Here is a 22220-nt window from a genome sequence, read left to right as displayed (position 1 = left end):
ACCCTGTGAGGAAAGTACAAGAGTAGTTACTCCACTTTACAGATGAAGAAGCTGAGGCCCAGAGATTAAGCAATTTGCCCAAAGTCACACAGGCTGGTAGGCTCTCAACTCTGTGCTCTTAGAGTTGATTAATGTGGAACCTTTGGCTAGTGATCTTTGCTATTTCTGAAAATGAATTTAGCTTTAAGGATATGTGGGAAAGTGCTTTATGTTTATTTGTACTTAGACCAATAGGTAAATAATGAACTCTAAGACTGGTCAGTGCCACCAGAAGGTCAGAGAACGTGGAAGGGGAAGGTCACTTCCAGTTCGGGAGCTGGGTAGGGGGTCAAGGAAAGCTTCACAGCAGTGGCATGAGGCAGGCCTTGAAGGATAAAAAGCACCTGTGTCTTACACTTAGCAGGCGCTTACTTAATAAAACACAAATATTAATGAAGCCGATGACTCAGATAACACTAGGAGACAAACCCTAACCAAGATGCACACTGCACACGTGACAATAGCCATTCATTCCAATATCCAGTTAACTCTGGTTTCTGATTCAGGCTTGGCTGTCTACAGTCCTAACACCACCACAATAGATCACAGAGGCCAAAATCTAGTATTTTGTCTCTTCCTATGATAAACATCATTTATTGTCATGTCTGTGTGCAAAAACACAACAAATCATCTTTGTTAAAAAAAAACAAACAAAGCATTCTTGCTATGGATCCAGGCAAAGGTATGACTAACAAAAATTTCCTAACAGAGGTCACTGAACACTGAGGTGGACTGATTCTGGAAACTACAGTAAGTGTCTTCTCATTACACTATGAAGCCAAATTAATCAACTTTGATGATGATACACTTAAAGTGTTAAAACCAAATAAGGCACAATATAACTCAAAATTTATACGTAGAGCAACAATCTAGAGAACATATAATTAAAATATTCTGCTGAATGTGAAATTGTACCATATTTACATCTTAATCAACACTGGTAAGACTCAGAATTATTACAGCCTAAAAGATACTATTTTTTTCTAAAAAAGCAGACTGGGAGATATGGGGTACAGGAAGGTGATTCAGATTCAAGATTCAAGTATGTTAAAAAAAAAAAATCTCTTCTGCCCTAGATACTAGGCTTTTTTTCTTTGGTTTCAAAACTGGGTCAACAATCTACAAATGTGACATTAATGAATACAGCATAAAGACCTGAAAAAAATCTGATTATACCAGCAGTTTGGTGACATATTGGTAAAGCTGTTCTGTAAATGCTTCAGGGGAAAACTTCTCTTTCACCCTGGCTCTTCCGGCCAGTCCCATTGTGGCCTTTAAGGAAGGTTCATGGATGAACCTTTCTATTGCTTCTGAGAAGTCAACTGGGTCAGGCTCACACAGAAACCCTGTGACACTGTGGACAATGGACTCCAAGGGCCCGCCTGAATTAACAGCAATGACTGGGCACTGCATGTACATGGCCTCCAAGGGAACGATGCCAAAGTGCTCATTGCTTGGTGTGTAAAGCACACACGTGCAGCCGTGGAGGAGTGAGATTTTCTGTTTGTCCGAGCAAGACCGAAGGAAAGTCACGTACTGGCCTAGGTCAGACTGCTGGACCATTTTCTTCAATTCCTGGTAGTGTTGTACATTCTCCAGGACTCTCTCATCATAACCACCTGCAATGATCAGATGAACTTTGCCCCAATCTTGGGATGACAATCTTCCACGCAGCTTTACTAGGGCTTCTAGTGCCAAAGTCAGATTTTTCTTCCTTTCATATCTGTTGATGGAGAGGAGTATGAATTTTTTCTCCTTGGGGACTATGTCATCAAGCTTTTCAAGAACAGCTGAATCAAAGCTGGTGATATTCAGAGATGGGTAGAGGACATCGGGGTCTATGTGAGACAGGGACTTGAACGTTTCCTTAAAAATGGCAGCTGTGAACCGGCTGTTGACCAAGATGCAGTCTGCCATGCCTGTGGTGTACTCCTCTACCCAGTCAATTGGGGCCCTGTATAGGCGTTTAATAAAAGAATCTCTCCTGGTGAGAAGCAGATCTGGGAAGTGACAGTAAAACAGGATTTTCTTACGCCGTCTGGCCAGCTTGAACACTGGGATACAGGCAGACACCTAGCCAAAGCAAAAATCAACAGCAGATGAAGTGACTGGTCGACTAAACTTCAACCAAATCAAAGAAACAGATACCTACCCTGCCTGCTAGTCTGTGGGCCCTTCATGGGCAATGTCTGGTTCTGCTTTGTGTGCCCCCAGACTCTCACCTGGTACAATGCCTGGTGTACAGAAGGCTGGTAGACAGTTTCTGGATATGTGCTAAATATTTAAAGCTGCAAGTCCAGTGGTTTCCTCTAGAACAGCACTGTCCAATGGAAATAAAAATCTACTAACTACACTAACAACTTCTTAAAGGTTAAATTAATTTTAATGTATTTTATCTAAAATACTATCACTTCAAAATGTAATTAATATTTAAAAAGTTAATGAGATCTTCTATTCTTTTTTTCTTTTTCACATTAAATCTTTAAAATCAGATGTGTATTTTACACTTACAGCACATCTCAGTTCAGACTAGCCACATTTCAAGTGCTCAATAGCCACCTATGGCTAGTGGCTACCACACTGGACAGAGCCACTCCAGTATCTTCCTCGTCCTAAGGAAGTGAATGAATGAACTACAGTAGTTTAGAGTGTAGGCTCTGGAATCAAGTTTGGCAGGGTTTGAATTTCAGCTCTACTAGCTAGCTGTGTGACCATGACCAAGTTATATACCTCTCTCTCTGGGCCTCAGTTTCTTCTGTAAATTGGTGACAATTCCAATTTAAAAAAAAACCCATATAGTTTTTGTCATTATTAAATGCACTGGTGCATGTAAAACGTGTAAGAATTTAGCACACACTATGTGCTCAGTATTTATTGAAATGTTAACCATAATCATTACTAGAGACTTTCCTGTTGGGTAATCTTTACAAGTCAATCTCCGGCTCACTTAACACCTGAAAAAGGTGAGCTTTAGGGATATTGAGGGATTTATCCAAAGCTACTTAGAAAGTAGCTGATATGGAACTTGAATCCAGGTCTCCCACTTCCAAGCTGGGTTTTTTCTCTAGCCACTACAGTCTCAGCTGCCTCATACTTACTGACTAGTTTTACACATGCAGGATATTTGATAAATGCCCACGTTTCTCAAAAAGAAATAGCCTGTATACAAGCAAGGATGATCAAAAGTAACTCAGAAGTAATAATTAAAGAAATACAAATACAAACGTGATGCCATTTCCACCTATTAGTTTAGCAAAGATTAAAATGCTGATATCATCCAACGTGCACAAAAGCATGGAGTAACAGGCTCTATCACTGTGGGAGAGTAGAATGACAGAACCTCTTTGGAAGGCAAATTTGGCAAAAGCTATTGACATTTAAGATGTACAACTCTTTGACCTACCAATTTTGACCTACCAATTTTATTTCTATGAATTTCAAAGGCCATGCTTGCAGAAGTACAAAAAAAAAAAAAAGGCATAAAGATGTTCATTACAACACTGATCTATTCACTAAAAACTGGTCACACTGATACTGTCCTTTAGCAGAGAATGTATAAATTATGGTACAAACAAAAGCAAATTTTCCAGCCACTATGAAGAATGAAGTGAATCTCTAATATTGATATGTAAGGATGTCCCAAGTAAAAATTTTTGGTGAAAAAGAGCAAGCTGTCCAATAGTAGGTGTGTCATAATCCTAATTATTACAAATAAGATGTGTCTATGAACAGACATCATATGCTGGTATAGCCACAGACAATTTCTGAAAGCATACAGAAGAAACTGTTAACAGTGGCTGTCTTTGGGGAGTGGAATTGGAATGGGGCTTTTACATTCTAGTCTTTCTTATTAGAATTTTTAGTCCTGAGTAGGTGTTACTTTTTAAAATAAATATTTTTTGGGGAAAAAAAAAACCCACAGAGAGTCTAGAATAGCTAGAGCCCAGATCCAGGTGGACATTACCTACCAAGGTAAAGAGCCTGGATTTTTCTCCAGAGACTAATGGGGAGCCATGTTAAAGTTTTAATAGGGACATGACATGTTTAGCTTAGGGCTTTATTAAACACATGACACTGCTGAGGAGCGGAGTGGCCTGACAGCAAATGCTACAGTGGGATGCATGTGGCTTGGAACTAGTGTCAAGAGGAATACTGCAAAACAGGGAAGACATACAAAACATGACTGAAGGCTGACTTCTAATGCTTGCGTTTCTTAGAGCGAGTACCAAGGCCCATATGCTTCAGAATCTCCCGATGATCCAGTGAAAATGCAGATTTCGGGGCCCCACCTCAGGGGCCCAGGATGAAAACACCTGAGGGTGGGGCCAAGCAATCTGCCACTTTAACGGGTCCACACTAAAGTCTGAGAACCACAGTCTCACTCCCACTTTGATCTCTCCAGATCAGTTCCGATCTTTCCGAACCACAGACAGGGAGAGATCAGCAGAGGTCATGCGGCGCGCCCTCCGTAGTGAGAAAAAGAGGAGCGGCGAGGGCCGGTCGTGGCCACCTCACCTGGTCGCACACTACCACGTCGAACTCCTCGTCGCCAAGGAACAGCACGTACAGAGCCAGGAAGATCATGCGCACGTAGGCGCAGATCGCGGCGCCGCGGCCGCCCCAGCCCAGGCTGCGAGGCAGCCAGTCCCCGGCGCAGCGCACCGGCAGCTCGCGGCTCTCCGCGAAACAGTGGCCGGGGTCGTAGTGCGCCGTCCAGATCTTCACGCTACATCTGCGCGCCCGCAGCGCCAGCGCTGCGTCCACAACCAGCCGCTCGGCGCCGCCCACACCCAGGTCCGGGTGCAGAAACAGCACGGACGGTTTAGGACCCAGGTCCTCATCTTGGCCTTGCTCCTCCGCCATAGCCCGGGAGCCGTACCCTCACCTCACACGCTTAAGAGCTTCCGCGCATGCTCCTTCCTCCAGCTTCCCAGCTGGCCCTAGACGGGGGCCGACCACGCCCCGCGGCGCGTGCGTCGGTTAGGTCACGTCAGCGCGAATCTGTGGGTGCCTAGTAACTGCCGGAGGAAATTTCTCGTCTCACCATGGCTAGATCCTCCCATTGGTTGAGACTGGACTCTAGGAAGGACGCTGTGATCCAAAGGAAAAATACATGAGGTCTGTAATTCCCATACAGCAGCTCACCAGGTCTCCTCTTGCAAAATTCCTACAGGCATATCATAGGACAGCCCAGGCGTCCCTGGAGTCAGCGAGGACCCTGCCAGCAGGTCTGGGGGCGGGACCTGAGTCAGTCCCTCCGGCCGCCGGGCTCCACCGCTTCCCCGCCGTCCACTTCAGCTTCCTGCCACCCTCCTGTCTTCAGCATGGTTTGTGGCCCCAGCCGTCCCTCCTTGTCCCGGCTTCTCCCAGGCGCCGAGATTCCTGCCTTACGCTTTGTCCTGCTTCCGCGGCTCCCTTGTTTTCCCCAGCCCCCCGTGCATGTCACGGTCTCGGCCGTCAGAGCCTGGGGTCTGGGGGCCGGCCGGCGGCGCTCACCAGTCTCTCTTCTTGTCTCCCTCTACAGCCTGGTCCGACCCCCAGTGGCACTAACGTGGGCTCCTCAGGGCGCTCTCCCAGCAAAGCAGTGGCCGCCCGGGCGGCGGGATCCACAGTCCGGCAGAGGTAAGGATCCTGCGACCCTCTCGGCTGTGGGCTCCGAGGGATAGGTAGGGCCCAAGAATTCGTTGGTCCTGAGAAGGAGATCCTGGGATGTTAAGATTTATAAGGGCAAAACGAGCTGCCTGTGATGTGGCTGTAGGGGTAATTAAAGACTTCTTGGTCTTCTGGGTCTCGAGAGGGAGGCAATATTTTCTTCGCATTGCTCAGCTTTGAGTACTACTCCCGAAAAAGGAAAGTTAAAGTGGAGTAAGGTCATAGACAGCATTAAGAAAACCGACGTCGTTAAACTGGTGTCTTTAGACCTGAGCTTTCCACTCACGTTTCTATCTGGAAGTCCCATACACACTCGGTCTAACATGACTCGTCTAATGCGCAGCTCAGTCTTTCCTTTCACCTCAGCTCCCGCCCCCAATTATATCTCCCTATGTCCATAAAGCACTGCTGTAAACTCGTTCACCCAAAGCCAGAACTTCAGCGTCATCTTGGATTTTTTTAATGCTGTCTTTATCCAGTACGTTTATATTGTACATGAAGAACTTCTCATCCGTTCTTTCCTTCTCCCTTTCTACTGCCTCAGTTTAGCCCTCAGTTTCTCACATCTAGAGAATTTTCTACCTAACTCGCCTCCTCTCCAGATCATTTCCACTCTAATGCATCTTCTGCTCTGATTCTGGCACACTGCTGGTTAGTTTCTTGTTGCTGAACTTAAACACGGTGGGGAGGGGGAGAGGGTTACCAAGGCTCTTGGTGGTGGTGGGTTCCCCCCCCGCCTAATCGCTTCTCTTCTCTCTCCTGTGATCCAGCAACAGTGAGCTTATTACTGTTTTCTGAACTCACTAGACACCCCCACCCCCACCCCTCCGGCCATTTGTGTATATTCTCCAAGACTAGGCTCAAGGGTTATTTCCTCTTGAGGCCTTCCCTGACTCCAAAGGCAGCAGTAGCAGCTAGTCTTCTCTTTTACTCCCAAGCATTTTGTTCATACCCTTCTAATAGCATTTCTGTTTCCATGTTTATCTCCTTCATTAGACTATGACAAAAACTGCCCATCAGCTCTATCCTACCATAACGCTGACACAATAAATGATGAGTGAGGGAAGGAATCAAGCCACCCTGTAATCTTGGGATTTTCTTTGAAGGAACCAGTGGGGGTTTTATCTAGAGAGGAAAAGACCTTGAAGAGATACACGAAAACTATTCTCAGGGATGTGAAGAGGGATGAGACGTCTCTTGTTGGCTACAGTAGGTAAATCTAAAACTGATGATTTGAACTTAGATGAGACAGATTTCATCTTAGAGCAAAAAAAATTCCAGTAGAACCATGAGAAATGCTAAGATGACCCTGAATGATTCTGAGTTCCCTGTCATCAAGATGTTCAAGGTAAGGCTGGGATGGACCAGCTGGAAAGTGTGTCAGGCTGTGGTGTAGGTTATTTGGGCTTGGGGTGATGTCTTGTTCCCACCCTGGATTTCAAAGATTCTTTGTGCTGGAATGGAAAACCTGTCCTGTAGGTACAGTTCCTTGGGGAGTGGGTCTAGTTAAGGAGAATTGGTAACACTGTGGCAGAGAAGTGTGGCCATCTGAAAACTCAAAAAAAAGAGAGATCATGTGTTTATCAAATAAATGAAATAACTATTTACTTAATAAGTAAAATTGAAATAACTGCTGCACAAGTGAAATGGAGACACAAACATTTGAGGACAGATGCAGCTTATCAAGTTGGGGGTGTTGATGTCGTCTTTTAGAATTCACTACCGCTGGGGCCAGTGTAACTCAACAGACCATGGTTGTATGTACTGAGAGACCCTACAGAGTTCCCTTCTAGAATCTTGGTACTCTTCTAAGTGTTACTTCATGAGTGTAATGTAATAGGTATTGACTGTTCAAGAATATATTCCCTCTTTGTGAGTCTGTAAGAAAAAGTTGAAGCTAACAGTTAATAATAGTGCTGTGGATTATGTAGTCCACAGATTTGCATTCTGTCTCCATGTTCAATGAGGTAATAGAAGTAGAACCTTGAGAAGTAACTATGGAATTTAAGGTCAGGCCAGGGTTGGCATCCTTGCTCTGTTACTACAGTATAAAAGGAAGTTGCTAGGATGAAAAGGAGCAATAACACATTGTAAACTGTAAAGCCTTAAAATGCTGCAGTGTTCAGAATTTTTTTTTTTTGGAATTTTTTTTTTTTAATACATTGGGTTCTTATTAGTTACCTGTTTTATACATATCAGTGTATATAGGTCAATCCCAATGTCCCAGTTCATCCCCCCCACCCCCCATGCTTTCCCCCCTTGGTGTCCGTACGTTTGTTTTCTACTTCTGTGTCTCTATTTCTGCCTTGCAGACCGGCTTATCTGCACCATTTTTCTAGATTCCACATATATGCATTAATATACGATACTTGTTTTTCTCTTTCTGACTTCACTCTGTATGACAGTCTCTAGTGTTCAGGATTAATGGGAATCAGGCATAGTAAGGTGATGGACTAGCTGGGGTATTAAGGAAGTCATCAAATAGTTATTGAGGGTACGTGCCAGGCACTGTTTCAGTCATGAGGCTGTATCTGTGGACAAGCTAGTCAGGGTTTGACCTCATGAACCTTATATTCCAATGTAAGAGACCATAAACAAGGCAAATAAATAATTTCAGGCAGTAAGGCCAAGAAGAAAAATAAAGTTGTATGGAGACTAGAGGGTGGGTGAGGATAGGGTGTTCAGAGTAGGTGACAGGTGAGTAGAGACCTAAAAGAGACAAGGGAGCAAATTATGCAATGATCCGGGGAGGAATAGGCTTCCTAGACAAGAGGAATAGTTAAGTGTAAAGACTCTGAGGTGGGAATGAGCTTGGCTTCTTTGAGGAACAGCCAGAAGACCACCATGTTAGAACAAAGAATGTTAAAGGTTGGTTATGAAAACTATTGCGTTAGGGTATAGGAAGAGGGAGGCAGTTACACAGTGGCCAGAAAGAAAGGGTAAAATAGACCCCAAAAAGAAATTTAGGAGATTAAAATGGGCTCTGTTAACTTCTACCTAGCTTCCCAGTAGGGGGGATGGGAGGTATTTTGAGTACATTTTTGGTATTTCTAGGTGCCCTGAATCCTCTGCTATGTCCCGTGTGCCAGCAGATGTAAGAAATCTTCAGAGAGCACAGACTGATTCCTTGGGGGCTCCTGGAGATTTTGAAGACAGGAACTGGAGTTGGGTGGGTGTGGGAATAGTAGAAAGTACCTGGGTCCTAGTCTTGGCTCAGCCGATGACTTATTATGTCCACACTGGGTTTATCATCTAGTTCAAGTTCCTTTTTATGAACGAGGAAAATTTCACGTACCTACTCCACCAATTAGATGATGTGTATGTGTGTGTGAAAGCTCTTGTAAGTGTATGAATTACTCTGTAAATCCCTGTACAGTTTACAATCAGTTTTCCCATAGAAACATACAGATGGAGTTGGAAGTTCCCAGGTGACCATATAGCCCATAATTAATGTGTCTGAAATGTAATCTTTTTAGTACAGTACATCGAAATCATCGTTTGACACTAATTGTTTTTAGATTGCTAGCATGAACACAGCTCTTTTTGCTGGAGCCCACACTGGAACCAGGACTCCACTCTCCCACTCCATGCAGCAGGGCAAGCTCCCTGAGCTCTAGACCAGTGCTGCTTGCATTCAGAGTGTGGAATAAGTCTGTGGTAGGGTGAGGTGGGGATTAGGAACCAGAGTTGGGAGGCAAGAAGAGATGGTGGGGATAGGGTATTCACTTTTGGTTTCTCCCTGTATGCCCGACTTTTTTCAAAAATCCAGAACCAGCAGTCCACGGATAACTGGAATGGGATTTTGAGGGAGGGTGTGTTGGGATTTGGTTAATGGCAAGGGGTGGTGATGGGACAGGGCTTTCTCTCTCTCTTCCTTTCCCCTTCCCTGGAATTTCTGAGTTGGTGATAAATGGGCTGAAGAAGGTTTCTTCTGACCTGTCTCACACTTACTACTTATTTTTACGTGGTACCAGTTTCACACTGAGGGGCGATGAGAAGTGGGATTGGAGGAGTGCTGTGTGGGAGAATAGCTGTTGGGGAGGGATTCCCAGTGACCGAGGAGAGGAGGGAAAGGATTCCCTGGCTTCCTTTCTGGTCAGCGGCATTAGTGCTGTTCGCTGCTTCTGTGTGCCAGGGCTGCCTGCACCACACAGCTCACTTCACAAGCCTTGATCCCCTTGTGAGGGACAAGTTCTGGTTGGGTGTTTGCTGCATTTTTTCACGTCCTGCCTCTGTCCAAGATCTATAGTCAGTATATCAAAATAGTGAAAACAGATTGCAAAATAATTTTTCATAAAATATATACTCTGTTTTGAGACTTGGATTACAATTACAACTTACGTTTTTTGTCTTTTTTGTAGAAAATACAGTAATTTTAAAACATTTTAAAGTAGTCATTTAAAAATCAGATAATATGGATTCAGGGTATTTTTAAGCAGGAGTTTTTTACTTGACTTCACAGAAATACATGTGAAGTGAAGCTGAAGTGCATTGTCCAAATGAGGTGCCCATACGTGTGAGCAAGTGGATGGGCTCAAGTCAGAACTGGGTCCACAGCCGAGTGTGGCTGCCTGCTGGCTATGTGGTCTTCGGCACTTTGCCTAACCTTTTATGAGCCTCATTTTCCTCATTTATAAAATGGAGATGGTAACTACTTCTCTGGGTTACTGTATGCATCCGTGTATGGCGGGTACTCAGTTCTTAGTGCTTATGATCAGTAGAGTAAAAGCAAGTAAAAGCAAGCAAAAGCAAGGAGGTATTAGCAAAGAAAAAGTTAATTTTTTGGTTCTTTGCCAGTGTAATGGTAGCATATGTTATAATGCTCTGATAAGGGTTTCCAAGAAAAGGCCATTTGTAACATTTTTTCTCTCACAGGAAAAATGCCAGCTGCGGAACGAGGAGCGCAGGCCGCACGACCTCAGCAGGCACTGGGGGGATGTGGCGATTCTACACGGAAGATTCACCGGGGCTCAAAGTGTAAGTCCTGGGAGCAGACCTTGTGCTTCTGTCCAGAATCACAGAGCCCTTTGGCAGCACTCTCTCTCTGCCACCAGTGGTGTTTGCTTTGATGAGATTTGTAATACACAGCAGCTTCCTTTGTGCCAGGTGGGCGGGGTTTGGTTTGTCCATATAGCAGCCAATTAGTTTAGGGCCTGGAATGACATCTGTTCATGGTTTGAGTGAAAGCAAGGGAACATCTTCATGTAGCTCTGTCAGAATAAATGATGGGAATAGAGAGAACTGGAGGGAAAACGGTTTAATTAGGTGAAATTGCTCTTCATTTGGTGTTCTTGTCCCACACTGAGAAACAGGAGTAACCATTTGAATAGGAGCTAGGTGATTTGTCAGAGCTCTCCTGGAGGCATAAGCTGATATTATGGCAGTCTAATGGGAGTTTCTGCATTAGGCTGTGTTACCAAAAGTTCTTTGGCCTCCTTGCTGTTGGTGGGTGGTGACTGGACCCTATCACTTCCCAAGTTCTAGGCCTGGGAATGCTCATTAGGTGATGGGATATGGGCATCTGGGGGAACCCCTGTCCCCATGCCTCACCTCGCTTTCTGGTACTGTGAAACCTAATCCCACAGGTTTCTGACCAGGTAGGCTCCAGGACACCACTGCTTACAGCTGTTTCCTGACTGAATCCAGTGGCTGAGGAATTGGAAAAATGACAGCAGCTCTCATTCGTATAGCACCTCAGGTTCAGAAGTTCAGATTCAGAGAGGCAAAGGTACTTGTCAAAGACAAACAGCCAGCAAGAGCTGGAACCAGGTATTCTGGGACTGTTAAATTCCATGCTCTTTCCATTCTGCCTGTTTGGTAACAGAGACAAAATCAGATTTATTTGGATTAGTTTAATTAACTTTTGACCAGTAGCTTGACTTAGATCACAAATTTAATTTAGAAAGACTTCCCTAGAATTCTTGAGGTTTTGTTTTATTTATTTATTTATTTATTTATTTCCCTGTTATGACGAAGACTTACAAGGTGAGAATGTATTTCAGGAAGTAATTCTTGGGGTTGGGGATGTGTGAGTTGGCAGCGTTTTGGTCCTTGTTAGAGGTAACTCTTCTGAGTATTTCAGAGACAAATTTTGAAGCCCCTTGCTCTTCAGGGTATCCAGGGGACAACATTTTAAACCCTTATCGAGGTGGTGAAACAACTGTTCTCTTGTGGGTGAATCTGGCTTGTTCCTGCTTTGGGCTGTTGTGCAGCCAGGCTTGCTTACTGCTGTTGTGAGTCCTAGGAATCGATAGAAGCTATTCCTTTGCAGTGTCATAAACCACAGTCTCATCATACCAGAGAGAGAGGTTTATGGTGAAAGGACACAGTTGGGAAATTGTATCCTCAAATCCACATCTTGGAGCAGTCAGGTACCATCTTGGAGCTCGCTGTTGGCTCTTCCTGGGAGTTAGAATTTTTTTTCAGGTTGATAATAGTAGCATTTCCTGAGAGCTTACTAAAGCCTGCACCGTGTGTGTGTTAATATATTTAATACCTCAGCAACCCTATGAGAGAGGTGCTGTGATTATCCCCACTTTACAGATAAGGAAAATGATGTTTGGAGCAGGTGAGTTACAGGGCCACAGTCACAGCTTGTTGAGGGACAGAGTTGGTTTCCAGACTCCAGCGCTTGGACTCTAAGCACGGCACTCTCAGCTTTATGGCTGATGTTACCTAACGGCGCTTTAAAGTAAGGCAGTATGATCCGGTGCATCGTGACGACGATCTCTTCCTAGGTACTTTTAAGTGTGTTTACTCCCATAATTGTACAAATTTGGAAGAACACAATAGTGCAGCAAGGACTTGGATCTCCGTGCACTGATTGTCGTCCACTAGTGGACTCTTGCTACCTGCTGCTCCGCTGGGTTACTCTCCTGCCCTAATTATAAAGACTCCTGGGCTCTTTTCCTGTGTCCACCCCCAGGTGTATCTGGGAGGTGAAGGGACATCTTGAATTCTCCAAAACTGTTGTTGGCAAGAAGAGTCAAAAAGACGAGGCCTTTGACTGACATCAGCATTGACAGGTTGTGTAAAATCAAGGAGTTCTACCTTTAAGAAACCCGTGTACTAATTCTCAACCTGGAAAGCATTTGATGTAGGGAAGGGCTGATGAGTAAAATCTACTTCCTTTCTACAGTAAACTAAATATAAATCAAACTTAATTAATGTTGCCTAGAATGTTTGCTCCCGTTAATATGGGAACCTTAAAGCAGTAAAATGAGCACTATGTGTGGAATCAGAAAACCTGAGTTCAGATCCCTCCTTTCCATTCTGGCTCTGTGTTCTTAGGCTCTGTGTTCTCATTTCATAAGATTAATATTTGTTTCGCCTGTGTCTTCAGTTTGTTAATCATATGGGACCATATATTTGAAAATGCTTCATAACTTATAATGCGATGTTCATCTTTGTTATGCCTAGTTTATTGTAGTTAGACGATGAAGGTTGTCTTTAAATATTAATTTGAAATAATAGTTTGGTAATTGGATCATTTGCACTTAAAGAGTTTGGGGAATTTTTAAAATTACTTTTTATTATGGAGAATATCGAATGCACGAAATTAAAGAGACTAGTGTCTCTAAGACATTAGATCCTTTTTTTGTATATGTTTTAGTATGTTTCATTCAAAGATAAGGATTCCTCCTTTCTAAATAACCGCAATGCTGTCACCACACCCTCAAACTATCCACAGTAATAATTTTTGGAATATTTTTAAATGATGTAAATAATATTCTTCTATGGATCTTAAGTGCTTTCCCCTCCCTTTTCCCCTAGGCAGTCTTTAATATTACAAATATAATAATGTATTATTACTGAAACTAAGCCTGCCTTTTCTTATTTCCAGTGGCCCTGTTCCAGTACTGGTTATGAGTCTTCTGTTCATCGCTTCTGTATTTATGTTGCACATTTGGGGCAAGTACACTCGTTCATAGATTCGGCTACATCCATCTGTCTGTCATCTGAAGAAGAAAGGAAAAAAACCCAACATATCTTGGACCAAAAGCATAGTGATTTTCTGTTCATGAGAAAGAAATTTTCTGTAAGCTTACCGTTTTACAGGGAACTTAATGAAAACTGATTTTAAGGAATCATTTTTTTCCTATGGCTAATAAACTTTTTAATTCATATACCAAGTCTCATTGCTTATGCCTGGCTGCTAGGGCCAGGGTCTCTCTGCCTTTAGATTACAAGTAAATATGTAGAAAGCGTTTTGTGGAGATTGTTTTTTTGGTTGGATTGACAGTTTCTTATATGACCGTGTAGTCATTCAAATGCACGATACTGTCAGTGGCCTTGGCTTGTTTTCTTCTAGGTATCTGTGTCTTGGTCATTGTTATTTTGGGTGTTCTGTGGTTTTCAAGGAGTGTGCCTATGACTCCATCAGGCAGATCTGTGTTCAAAGGCAGCTGGTACCCAGCGGAATCGTCATGGAAATCATCCAGAAATCTTGGATGAAATGTTTGCTCATTCTGTTCTTTGTCTCTGAAACCATACATAATATTTTTGCCTCTTATTTCTGTCAGTTCTTAATTCTGTGGGTGTAGATGAGGGGTTTCAATCTATTTATCACTTGTTGCTAAACCCCTTTTGAAAGAATTCATTTGATAAATTGGATTTCTTATATAAAATTTTGTTTTCATTTTGAAAATTAAAGACCTTAATAATCAGTGTGAGATACCATTTCTAAACTGAGTTGATATAATTCCAACCAAAAATAAAAATTTTTGAAGTTTCACTTAGCTTATGCTGCCTTCTGGATATGAGCATTCACTTTCTGATAGACCATAGGAAATACCAAGAATAGCTCAAAGGTGTGCACTCCAGGAGTCTAGGACTCTAAGCCACAATTTCTAAAGATTGAGAGAGATCCATGTAAAACGCTCTAGTTGTCCAGCAGAATCACAAAATGATGAAGAGGTGTATTAGTTTAAAAAATTGATAATTTGGAAAACATCTTTCTCTAAGCCTATTAAAAAAAAATTCTAGAACAGTTTCATAAGTGTTTTTCTTAAATCCTGGCTGAAAAGTAATTTTAGGTCCAAAGTGCCAAATTTAAGTGGTGAAAGTATGTATCTTTAAAAATGATTTCCTAGGGCAATATATGGGTGAGTGTGCTCTTGTAAATCCTAACAGATGGCAAATTATTGGGGAAAAAATGATGCAAAACTGGTTCCCTTTGATCTTGGGAATTGATTATTGCATGAAATAAGTATCTTCATTTTGAAAGTCAGGGGAAAAAGTCTCAATCTCATTTGGAAGAAATTAAAGATGATAGTATCTATAATGGAATTTTTTTTTTTTCTGATATTCATGTTGACAATACTAATAACAGTTAAAAGTTACACATTTAATTTGGGAAAGAAATCTGCTCCTCTGCGAGAGGGGGTCTGTTTTTCTTTGGGGGAGAAGCTGAAGCCACTCGGGGGAGCTATTTGGTTGTAAGGGGTGTACTCTCTTCACTGCACAGTGCTGCTGTTAGCCTCCTCTGCTTAGCAGTGGTCTCTAGTGGACTGATTGCTGAAAGTCACTGACTTTTCTGAGCTAGTGGTTTATGAGAAAATGCTAGTTTTCAGTGGCAGAGCAAGATGCTTCATTCAGCAGAAGGAAAATTGGGGGTTGGGCATAAAAATGTACAACATTTATTATGTAGCTGTTTTTGGCTCTGATGAGACAATGCTAATACCATAGCTGAGAGTCTTAGTGTTCAAGCTGTTCCTTTTTCCTCTCTTTTTCTTTTTTTCCAATTTTTAAAAATTGTGGTAAAATACACATAACATAAAAAGTACCACGTTGGCAGTTTTTAAACTGTGCAAGTCAGTGGTATTGAATACATTCAGATTTTTGTGCAGCCATCACCACTATCCATCTCCAGAACTCTTTTTCATCTTGCAAAACTGAAACTCTAAGCCCAGTAAATAATAACTCTACTCCCACTCCCCCTCCCCCTTCCCCTCAGCCCCTGGCAACCACCATTCTACTTTCTGTCTCTATGAATTTGACTTTCTAAGTACCTCATATGAGTGGAATCATATAATATTTTTTCCTTTTGTGACTGACTCATTCCACTTAGCATAATGTCCTCAAGATTCATCTACGTTTTAGCATGTCAGAATTTCCTTCCTTTTTAAGGCTGAATAATATTCCACTTATGTATATATCACATTTTATGTTCCTTTCTTTTTAAATAGGGATTCCTAGACTGTTGTTTCTTGAGTCCTAGGGGATCATGAGCCATTTATAGTAATTTCAAAAACTTAACAAATTAGACCTTGACCTGCATTGAGGCTACCTTGGCTCAAAGAATCCTCAAGCTCCCTTGACTATGGGCTAAAATCTAGCCATTACTGAATGGACACAGCCAGCACATGCTGAATAGAAGCTCTAAGTGATTAAAACTGGGAAAGTGAATTACATTATAACTGCAATTTGAGCTGAGCCTTTTAAGTCACCGGGGAACAACCATATTAGGGAAAGCGCCCAAGAGTCCCTGAGGCTAGTGAGGGATGGAAAGACTAAGATCTCTGGGCCCAACAATGCCTTGAACACATTCCAGTAAAAGAGTAGACGAGAAAAGATCTATTCCTGGGAGAGGCGAAACACGTTATATACCTTCTGTTTTCACACCTGTCCTAGTCTAGACTCCACTTTTTTTTCCAGGTGCTAATGTCCTCATAGGAAGAACTGAAAAAAACCTTCTGAAATGCAAATGTTGGCATCAAGTTAAAGTGGATGAAAATGTCTACAAAGCTGGCTTCATTCAACAGGAAATACTGTACAGTATGTGGTGTTCCTATGCACAGGAACTCCAGAGCTGCACTGCCCCTCCCCTCAAGTGCTGCAGGAGGAGGGTTCCGGCCAGGACCAAGTTTGTTTGACTCTACTAGGAGGTCTAAACTTACTGCGCTTACTACCCCATCTTCCAGGCTTGGAAGTGTTTCTGACCTGGGTTCAACTGCTGGCCCTGCCATTTACCAGTTGTGGGATCATGGGTGTCTCACCTCTGTTTTTTGGGTCTCATTTTCCTTAGCTGTAAATGACTATAGATATGATAATTCCCACCAAACAGGAAGACTGAATGAGAAGATCCAAGAGTTGCTTTGTTAATTAGCTAACAGTTAACACGTGCTTATTCTCAGTAATTTTGGAGATGTCGGTTTCTTATTAAATCAACAACCTAATGAGGAATTTACTATTTGCCCCATTTTACACAAGAGGAAACAAGTTTAAACCACTCAGCTTGTAAGTGGAAGGGCTGGGATTTAACTCCAGGTCTCTGACTTACCCACTGGAGTCACATAGATAGGATTATTAAGTATTTGGGTTGAGGGCCAGGGAAGGGTGTCACAACAATAGAGCTTGCACACAGAGCTTTAAAAATAACACAATTCCAAGAAAGCGCCATCATTTGGTGTACTCCAGGCATTACATAGGTTCAGTTTGAGGTTTTGGTTCTGCAGAAGGAACTGGTTTCTCTATTTCAGTCCTGAGCTTTAGTTCAGTCTGTAGAACTCTTGTGTTTGTAGAGAAAGTGTAGTTGTTTATTCATTCAACAAACACTGATTACTGTGTGATACACCTTTCTACTGGGGTTTTAGAAATGCCCCGGTGAGGTGACTCATGCTTAAAAGGCTAGGCATTTGGGTGTTCGGATCCTAGTCCCACTTGGGGCCACCAGGGCTACAAGTCCTACGTAACTGTGATTGTGGAGAAACCAGGCAGGGACCTCCCTCAAAGGCCCCTCAACGATTGGCGAAATCAGTAGCTGCGACCACAGTGTAAGAACCAGTATGCTCATGGTGTGTGGGCAACGGTGCCAGGGATTGCAAAACTGGAGCTACCTTCCAGGAAATCTATACTGCATGGCCACTTGTATAACGGAGGAAGACCGGGGAACCCTGGGATACTCTAGCTGGAAGGGCTGAGAGCTCACTGTGTTCTCCCCATTGTACCACAGAGTTCTGGGGCCCCAGAGAGGAGGGGCTTGCCCAAGATTGTGCAGCAAGTCTGTAGTAGAGCAGAGGCCAGAACCAGGCTTCCTGTTTCCAGGCCAGGGCTCCACCTCCGAACTGCACTCTGAGCCCTATTTGGGGCCTCTGCATAAGCCAGCAGACCTCTCTGGAGGCTAGACTCTGGAACAAGGTAAACCAAGTGGTGGGCTTTGCTCAGTAGGCAGTGTTAATCAAAGGGAGAGGAGTAAAAGCAGCAAGGTTAGCTAGTAAAAATAATATGAATAATGTTAGTAAATTTAGGAGAAAGTCAACAAGTTCATAAGACTTGACGGAGAGACAAAATAGGGAGAAGCAGCCAGCAGAACTGCACTGTTTTGCATTCTTGTGACCACAAATGTTAGGTGAGCCAAGAACACAGCGAGATTGACCAACTAGGGTTAAAGTAAAGGCTAAACTTTTAAATACTATTCCTGGCCGCTCTGGCAACTAGGTCTCCTTCCCATGCTAAAGATAAAATAAAACATGCAAATTAACTAAATAGAAATCACAGGTGTAGTCATACACAGTCTAGATCACTCCATTTGGGTAAAGGTCTGGAAGTTTGTACCTCACAAAGCAAATGAAGACACGAGAAGAACTTGAATTACACGTAAGAGGGTTAAATTAGCCCTGCGAAGTACCTGTTTTTCTCCCTATCGACGCTGGTCATAGGCGATGCAGGTGGTAAATCCTGTTCTTGCCTGCCCCTATGGTCTCAAGCTGTTCTAACAGACAGTAGTTGCTGGGAAGAAAACGGAAGCTCATTCTCCCGGGGCCCTGTCTCGACTGGTTTGGGCTGTAGACTTTAAACAGGGGCTCTCAAAGTTCAGCACGCACTGAATCCCCTCAGGTGCATCTGCTTCTGCTCCAGGGCAGATCTGGCTAGCCCCCGACTGGGCGTCCCGGCTCTCTAAAACACGAGGCACACGGTGGGGTTTATTCCAGGCCCGTCGCAGGTACAAGTGTGTTAATTCTGTCCCCCTTTCTCTTTGAAGCTTTACCTATGGTGCTATTTGTCCTGCAGTCTCTGCACTGCATCTGGGGAAATCCACCTGCCTTGGGTGGCTTTGCGTTTTGTGTATTTGTGACCTGGTGGTACGCACGGTCAGCTGGCAGTGGAGTGGAAGGCCCTGAGAGCCTGCAGAGTCCTGGTTCTCCCTTCAGTTCTCTTTGACTCAAGGCAGTACCTCTTTTCAGAGAGCATGTGCTGCCTGAATGAGCAAAACAAACTCTTGTCAGACTTCCTTTTGCGGTAGCCTTGCTGCACTGAAACCTTCCGTCCGCTCCAGGAGGCAATAAAAACATGAAAGGTGCTGCAAGTCTTTCATGACTGTGCTGGCAGGGATTCCCTTACTGGGTGGGCCATTAGATACTGGCTTGGCCCTCCCCCACGTCTGTCCATCCGGATGGTGTAAAAGGCTCTAGCTGGCACACGTCCCACTGTGGGAGAGCTGTCGGGTCCACCAGACTTGCGAACACTTCCATGAGACACAAGCGATGGTGGGAGGGGCCAGCAAACATTTGTAGTGATGTGTGCATATCCTTTGCACTTCTTGTTGGTGCGTTTAGTAAACCGAAATTAAAGCAAATTTAGGTGAGTGGTGAGCTGTCACTCTCACCGATCTCTGAAGCTGGTGCAGGCTTGGTGGTCTGACCTTGCTCACTGCTCTTCCTCTTTTCCTCCTTCCCATTCCCCTCCTCCTCCTTTTCTTTTCGTTTTCTTCTTTCTCCTCTTCCCTTGACCCTCCCCCTCCCTTCTACCCTCCCATTACTCTCTTCTGTTCTACACAGCTCGAATATTCCTGGGCTATTGTTTGTACAAATACAATAAAGTGTGCAAAGAAACACAATCCTCCAATGAAGTAATCCTCCAATGAATTATTTAAAAGTAATTCTGATTTTCACTTACATTTTCCCAAGTTGCTGTGGATTGAATTGTGTGCTCCAAAATTTATATATTGAAGTCCTAACTCCTAATACCTCAGGATGTGACCTTATTTGGAGATGAGGTCTTTACAGAGGTAATTAAGTTAAACTGAGACATTAGCATGGTCCCTAATCTGATATGAACTGCATCCTTCTAAGAAGGAGAAGTTTGGACACAGGTAGCCATACAGGGAGAACACCTCGTGAACTTGAGGACATCCATCTACAAGCCAAGGAGAGAGGCCTGGAACAGGCTCTTTCCCTCACAGCCTTCAGACGGAACCAAACCTGTCAGCACCTCGACTTTGGACTTCTAGCCTCCAGAACTGTGAGACAATATGTTTCTATCATTTAAGCTGCCCCGTTTGTGGTATTTGTTATGGCAGCCCTAGCAAACCAATACATACTAAAGGGGAAGCCAGTCCGTAATTCCCAGCGATGTTTTTAACCACCACCCTCCCTCCTGTCTTCCTAGTTCTCTCCCATCTGCAGCAGCTGTGGAACCTCTTGATCTCTAAACTCCAGAAACCCTTCCCCACCACTAGCTTGAATGACTTCTATTTTTCTAACACCTCTCCTGCGGAGCAAGAAATCATCAAACTTTGATTCATTGCTCTGGTAACTTAACCTTGAGAAAGGTGGTGCCCCAAATTGGAAACACAAGCATTTTGGGTCACTGGAAGTGGATAGCCTTAATGTAAATGTAAATATGGCCTATTTCATGCACAAGGTAAGCACGATTTCTATTTGGATTGTTTAGTCCAGAGACTTGTTTATGTCATGGTGAACTGAGAAAACCCCAGTGTTCTGACTCAAGACCAAGAAGACCTTGGTTGGTGGTAAATTCTTGGCAGGGAATTCGGTAGTGACCAGAGTTTGTTTAGCAGAGTGGATGGCATTCATACAGTAAGCATAAGCCTGGACCAGTGAAGGCCTGGCACACCCAGCCAGGATTTGAAGGTATATACAGCAGCTTGGGCGTCCAGATTCAAGTTTTCACTTATGTGTATTATCCTTGCATTCCTAGAATGAGCTCCACTCTGTCACTGTGATGAAAAGAGTTAACATAGCAGGCCGAACACTGCTATTTTTAGAGAGGTCAGTTTTCAAGGCTGGCCCCTGGCTGGTGGTCTGCAGACCTGGCATTTAAGGCTGATTGATGATGTGATTTCTCCTGTACCTGAACTTTCCTTCTGAGAGTCTGGAATTTTGGTAGTTGTGCCTAGGCAACCACTGCCAATAAAAATCTTTGGGCACTGAGTCTTTAACGGGCTTTCTGGGCGGAAACATCGCACACATGGTTGCATTCTTCACTGCTAGAGAAAGGATTATGCTTGATGTGTCCCTCACAGGAGGGAAAGAGTATAGGAGGCCTGCATGGATTTCTCCAGAACTCACCTGTGTCTTTTTCCTTCCATGATCCTATTTTGTATCCTTTCACTGTAATAAACCTTAGCCGTGCTGTGAGTACAACTATGTGCCGAGTCCTGTGAGTCATTCTAGAAAATCAATGAACATGTGGGTGGTCTTGGGGAATCCCTGAAAGAGTCACGGTGTTTTACTTTTTAATGTGTTGTTGGGTTGTGTTTGCTAATATTTTATGTTTTCTTTATTGATATTGTTCAGTTCAACTCCCATTTATCAAGCTTTTCTTCATGCACATTGTTCTAGACATTGACATATAGCAACTTCTTTAATCTTTTGAGGTGCCCAGGACAGCTCATTTTATAGGTGAGAAAGCTGAGGCCCACAGAGATGGAGTGACTCACCCAGCATCATGGAGCTCCTGACTGCACAGCAGAGCTGGGAACCAGGGCTATCTGCCGCTATGTTAGTGTGACCAGCAGTCCCAGTTTGCCCTCGACTGAGGGTTTCCTGGAGCATGGCACTCTGAGTACTAAAACTGCGATGGTCCTGGGCAAAATCAGGACACCTGGTCACCCTACTTCAAGTCCATGGCTTTTTTTATACTTTATCCAACTAGATACTTCTATTTTCCTGAGGGAGAGTTTGTCCCCATTAGGAGGTGGCCTATTTAGACCCAAATTGGAAGAGCCAGACACCTGGTCTCTCAAGGAGACCAATTTCCAAAGACCTTGCCTTAGTGCCAGACACTCTGCACCTCCCAACCCGCCTTGCTCTGTCTGCTCTTTCCTCTTCTCCACCAAGCGCACCCCCCATCTCTGCCCACCACATTTTTCAGCATTACTGGTTTTAATTTCCTGCACCATCCCCTTTGCAAAAACTTCTTTCCCGATTTAATTACTATTTCTCTTAATTAAATTTCATTCTCTCGATTGTCGTTAAACTCCTGAAGTTGTTTCTCCAACGAATTTAACAGTGAGGCCCTGTGCTTAGAGATTAATTGTCGTCATTTTGCCTTCAAACACAGGTACTTTCTTACTACTCTTCAATTATCTGTGGGAAAAAGGAAAGTGTCCATCCTCTTTCCCAGGGCCTCTCTGAGAACAAACACCGCTGGGGGCTGCCTTGAGAGAGAGAGAGAGAGAGAGGGCGGGGCGGGGGGCGGGATGCCAAGTCTCTTAAATTTTTCTCCCACCTCCTACTGAGTCTAATCTCAGGGTCTGTAAGTAGCCAGAGAGCCCCAGGTGACTC

At 43.6% G+C, this 22220-nt stretch overlaps 2 protein-coding genes across 2 annotated transcripts; one reads left to right on the top strand and one right to left on the bottom strand.

Moving 5' to 3' along the window:
* Positions 1–940: 940 nt before the first annotated feature.
* On the bottom strand, positions 941–4967 carry ALG2 (ALG2 alpha-1,3/1,6-mannosyltransferase). Its single transcript, XM_061201102.1, has 2 exons — positions 4555–4967; positions 941–2112 (listed from the first exon to the last, which is right to left on the bottom strand). Exons 1-2 carry the CDS (start codon positions 4900–4902, stop codon positions 1210–1212), a joined length of 1251 nt encoding a protein of 416 aa, XP_061057085.1. The 5' UTR covers positions 4903–4967; the 3' UTR covers positions 941–1209.
* A 304-nt stretch (positions 4968–5271) lies between these two features.
* On the top strand, positions 5272–13817 carry SEC61B (SEC61 translocon subunit beta). The gene is made up of 4 exons (XM_061201101.1): positions 5272–5366; positions 5564–5661; positions 10567–10668; positions 13535–13817. The coding sequence occupies exons 1-4, from the start codon at positions 5364–5366 to the stop codon at positions 13620–13622; spliced, it is 291 nt and encodes a 96-aa protein (XP_061057084.1). The 5' UTR covers positions 5272–5363; the 3' UTR covers positions 13623–13817.
* Positions 13818–22220: the final 8403 nt, after the last annotated feature.

Source organism: Eubalaena glacialis, chromosome 9 (assembly GCF_028564815.1).
Source record: "Eubalaena glacialis isolate mEubGla1 chromosome 9, mEubGla1.1.hap2.+ XY, whole genome shotgun sequence".
In the NCBI taxonomy this organism is placed as follows: Eukaryota; Metazoa; Chordata; class Mammalia; order Artiodactyla; family Balaenidae; genus Eubalaena; species Eubalaena glacialis.
This window is presented reverse-complemented; position numbering and strand designations above follow the sequence as displayed.